Genomic DNA, 4,024 nt, shown 5'->3' with positions numbered 1-4,024 from the left:
GTGGAGTTATCAATGGTGAGTGAGAAATGAGTCGCCTTCGCCTTGGTGATTCACATATTGATCCTAAGAATGTATTTAAGAAATTTTACGAGTGAAAAGCAACAAAAACAACTGCTATTAATGTTTTTAAAAGGATTTATGGAAAAAGCCTGACGTTAAGACCTAACAGGGAAAGATCAGGAAGCAGACATATCTTTGTACAAAGAGTCTATGTTGACTTTTCTAAGCTGCATCTCACACTTGATGCTCAGTGGTCAGTCAAACAAGTCGTCAGGCAACTTCTGTCCAGTGCAGGTAGGTGGTGCTGTTACCAAAGAAACAAGGAGCGCCTGTTGAATAAGTTAACCCCAGATCGAGCTTTAAAAATATTCGAGGGGAATCAAAGTGTTACCTTTGGCTCTGCGTCGACATAAAGACACCATGAGGACAGTGGCAATGAAGTATGGACAGAACACCAGCAGGTGGAAAGGCAGTCTGAACTCAAGCTGGAGGGAGGGGGCATCAGGGTGTGGAGCTGATCCAGGGGTGAGGGATGTAAAAGTGGGTGGTGGGGGTGTAGATGTAGGCAGGACTGTGGTTATTGGATTACCTGCAGAGAGAATCCCACCTGTTCAGGTGAATATGTGGATGAAATCAGAGCTGAAATCAGAGTGAAGCTCCTCACCTGTGACAGTGATCCAGCTGGATGGAGACTCTCCATGACCGCTGATGTCACACTTGTAGAGGCCTTCATCAGACCTGGAAACATGCTGGATGGTCATGTGACCTGTAGTCTCACTCCCAATGAAGACGCCATCTTTATAGAAAGCAGCTGGGAGGTTGGAGGGAGCGGTCTTTGTTTTACAGAGCAGAGTGACGTCATCTCCCTCCATCACAGGGAGGACAGGACTCTGCAGGATCACTGATCCACCTCAACACAGAGACAAACTACAGCATTTCATCCATTTACACACAGCTTCATCAACACTAACTCCACACACTCAGCTTACCAGTGACTGTCAGGTTAACCATGTTACTGATGGGACCCTCTCTGGACTCACACCAGTAAACTCCACTGTCCCATGGGAGCGTCATGCTGATCTTACAGGAAGAATTGGACCATCTTCCCCACGTTTCTCCACAGTGACTCTTTCCTTCAAGTGTGCTTCTCCTCAGAGTCCATCCAGCAGAGTTTTCGGCCCCCTCACAGCTCAGAGACACAGACTTTTCTTTGAAGAACTGAGAGCTGTTTGGGTTCACAGTCAGACGAACTGAACGAAACAGGGAAAAAATACTTGGATATGAGAAACTGTCAACCTGAGCACTGATCACAAAGGTCAAGCAAGTTTCCACCGTAAATATTGAATTTTTAACAGTATGTAAGTGATCCAGTTTTGGCAATCACACTGATCCAGGTACAGACTTTTAAGGTTTATCAAATCTGGATTAGCAGGACTCTATTTGGGATTACTGGCAGTGCCGAAATTCATTCAAAATAAACAATGTTTAATTACCTGTGTTAGGTTTAAAACTAAGAGGTATTTCATTAGCAAGGCAATATTTTTTTTTACACACAGCCATGTTTACCTTGCATACACAGTGACACAGAATCGCCTGTAGGACCACAAAAGCCACAAGTCGGAGAGAAAAAGTTGCCTGCTGCTGTTAGCTAGAAGAGCTAATAAATAACAAATGCTTCCAATTCGAAGCACCAATCTTCATGCCTTTACTCCACTGGCTGTAAACATTAAGACCATATGAACAGATTCTTATCTCAACTCTAATCTACTTGTGAGCACCCTTGAATGACTTAATTCATAACACATTTTTAAATGAATGTCTTGACTTTACCAAACAGTTAACAGTTTGTCTTTATAATTCTAATGAATAAAAACTTATTTATATAAAGAAAATATTGCATACAGTTAATCATAAAAACCTAAATGTGTACTACAAAATAAATGTACTACTTCTGCTATATTTATTTAATGGTACTGACAAGTGGAGGTGAAATTTTTAATTGTTCTAAAAGCACATATAAGATGTCTCTGCTCCAGTTTTAGTGATTGAAATTTTAGGATTTTCTTTGGATGTCACTTAGCACTAACTGGCTAGCATTAGCCAATAGCTTAGCATTGACCTCTCACCCAAGTACGGTCACTTCTAAGTACGATGTTCCCGATTGAAGCTAAAACTAAAGCTTTAAACAGTTCACTAATCATTAACATACTGTTGTTCCATTTGACTTCAGCCATCTTTTATATACAGTTTATAGTCCCAGACTGCACAGATGAACAAGCTCTGGTCACCTGCTGATGAATTTTCTACTCTCATGCTCCGATCACTGTCTGTTTGTCTCTGTAACAGCGTCACTTCCTCCTTTTCTGCTTTCATTATCAGTGAGGCCACCAATGGGAGCTCTTGTTAAAACCATCTCCTCCCTTTGTAGCTGTTTGTTTCCTTTCCTTTTATTTTATTTTTTTCTCTTGGTACAACACGAGTTTGACCTTTTTCATGTTTTATACCATCATGTTGCCCTGTGAAGCATCGGGGTGAAGCAGATTGTATGAAATGAGAGTTTAAGCATGTAATCAATGAGTAATAATAATGAAAACTTTTCCTTAAACCAACACCTGAATGCTTAAATTAAGTTTTTACTAACAAAGACGAAGCTCACTGACCTTCATTTGTCGTGTAGATCAGCAGTGAGGTCAGGACTGAAGACAAATGACACTTGGGTTAGTTTTTAATTTGAGAGGTTTAACGAAGTGATCAGAGGGCAAAGTGACAAAAAAAACACTGAAGAAAAGTCAGCAAAGGAAGGAGAAAAAGTGCTGAAAACAAGGAATTGATTCAAACGTAAAGAGAATTTAAATACAATTTCAACGTTTGTATTTGTTACGGCCCTAGCAGGACGTAACAGTATTAAAATGTATTAAAATGAAAAACATGCAAACTTCCTGTAGGAGTATCATTACGACCTTTCTGAGTAAGTCTCACAAATTAATCGTAACAAAGCCAAACATCCCTAAAAGCATACTTTGGAGAAATGTTTTTGTTCCCTTTTGCAAGTATCTTTAACTAAACTTTGTAGAAACAGAGGGAACTTACAGAGCAGCCACAGCACAGAAACTTCCCCCATCTTCACACTTGGTAAGTTAAAAGTTTATAAGTGATCAGTTTCTATGCACACCCTCCTCTTCCTCCTCCTCTGTGACTGTGGTTTCCTCTTCACTCATCAGTACGAGGCTTTTCTATTAAATCAAAGCTCTAATATCTAATATGAAGTAAATATGAATGTGATTTTATTAACCATGAGCTCTTTGATTCCCTTTCATGGGGAGAATCAGAGAGCTTCAATGGACAATGATTGATGAAGTGATGACCTGTTATGTCAGAACATTAGGTTTTGTTTTCCTGATAGTGAGAGCAGTTCACATGAAAGGAAGTGAGATGGAGGTGGTGTTGTGCTTCTCTCTCTTTTAACCACAATCGGGTGGTTTGTAAAGGTTTTATTGGCGACTGTCAAGCCTTTGAGTCGCCGAGCAGCTGAATAGGGGAATAATGTTGACGCGCCCACTGTTTAAAACGTAAGTCAAAGTTCCAGGTTAAAACTCCTTTATTTGTTATCAAATCCTTAAAATCCGTAGAAAAAATAATCAAAAACATTCTAGACTTGAACAGTCAGCAAAAGTCGACTTCCCCCATCACCCACTCATTCACAAAAATTCCCTCGGGACGTGAACAGGTCATATAGCAATCACTATTACTATTACAGACACCACGTGACCCAAAGCTACGCCTATCCACAACAGGTGTCATTAGACAAACTTCCTTATGCCCTTATGCAGTAGAGGTTTTTGATACAGGCGACATGGGCAAAAAAAAAAAAAATTAAAAAATTGCTGTACTCATCCTGCCCCCATGTCATGCCAGCGCATATTGGGAATAGCATAGGCACCGATCGGTTTTCTGCCGCCCATTTGCTGGGAGTAAGAGCGCCCTCCGTTTGCGAGGTGCGCCTGCTGCTTGCTGCACAGGGAGG

The 4,024-nt window shown here is 40.7% G+C and overlaps 1 protein-coding gene across 1 annotated transcript; it reads right to left on the bottom strand.

Annotated features, from left to right (window-relative positions):
- Positions 1–254: 254 nt before the first annotated feature.
- Positions 255–3,121, bottom strand: LOC146635339 (Fc receptor-like protein 4). Its single transcript, XM_085350513.1, has 6 exons — positions 3,091–3,121; positions 2,661–2,696; positions 990–1,250; positions 665–910; positions 392–589; positions 255–304 (listed from the first exon to the last, which is right to left on the bottom strand). The coding sequence occupies exons 1-6, from the start codon at positions 3,119–3,121 to the stop codon at positions 255–257; spliced, it is 822 nt and encodes a 273-aa protein (XP_085206639.1).
- Positions 3,122–4,024: the final 903 nt, after the last annotated feature.

Source organism: Diplotaxodon limnothrissa, linkage group LG3, assembly GCF_057381915.1.
Source record: "Diplotaxodon limnothrissa isolate DT_005_m linkage group LG3, D_limnothrissa_male_GT1.1, whole genome shotgun sequence".
NCBI classification, from domain to species: domain Eukaryota; kingdom Metazoa; phylum Chordata; class Actinopteri; order Cichliformes; family Cichlidae; genus Diplotaxodon; species Diplotaxodon limnothrissa.
This window is presented reverse-complemented; position numbering and strand designations above follow the sequence as displayed.

Bases quoted from the DNA above. Each gene is read 5' to 3' on its own strand.
- LOC146635339 (XM_085350513.1), bottom strand. From the start codon at position 3,121: ATGGGGGAAGTTTCTGTGCTGTGGCTGCTCT. The intron at 2,697-3,090 runs GTAAGTTCCCTC...ATTTGTCTTCAG, and splicing joins TTCTGTGCTGTGGCTGCTCT to TCCTGACCTCACTGCTGATC. The intron at 305-391 runs GTAACACTTTGA...CTTTGGTAACAG, and splicing joins ATGTCGACGCAGAGCCAAAG to CACCACCTACCTGCACTGGA.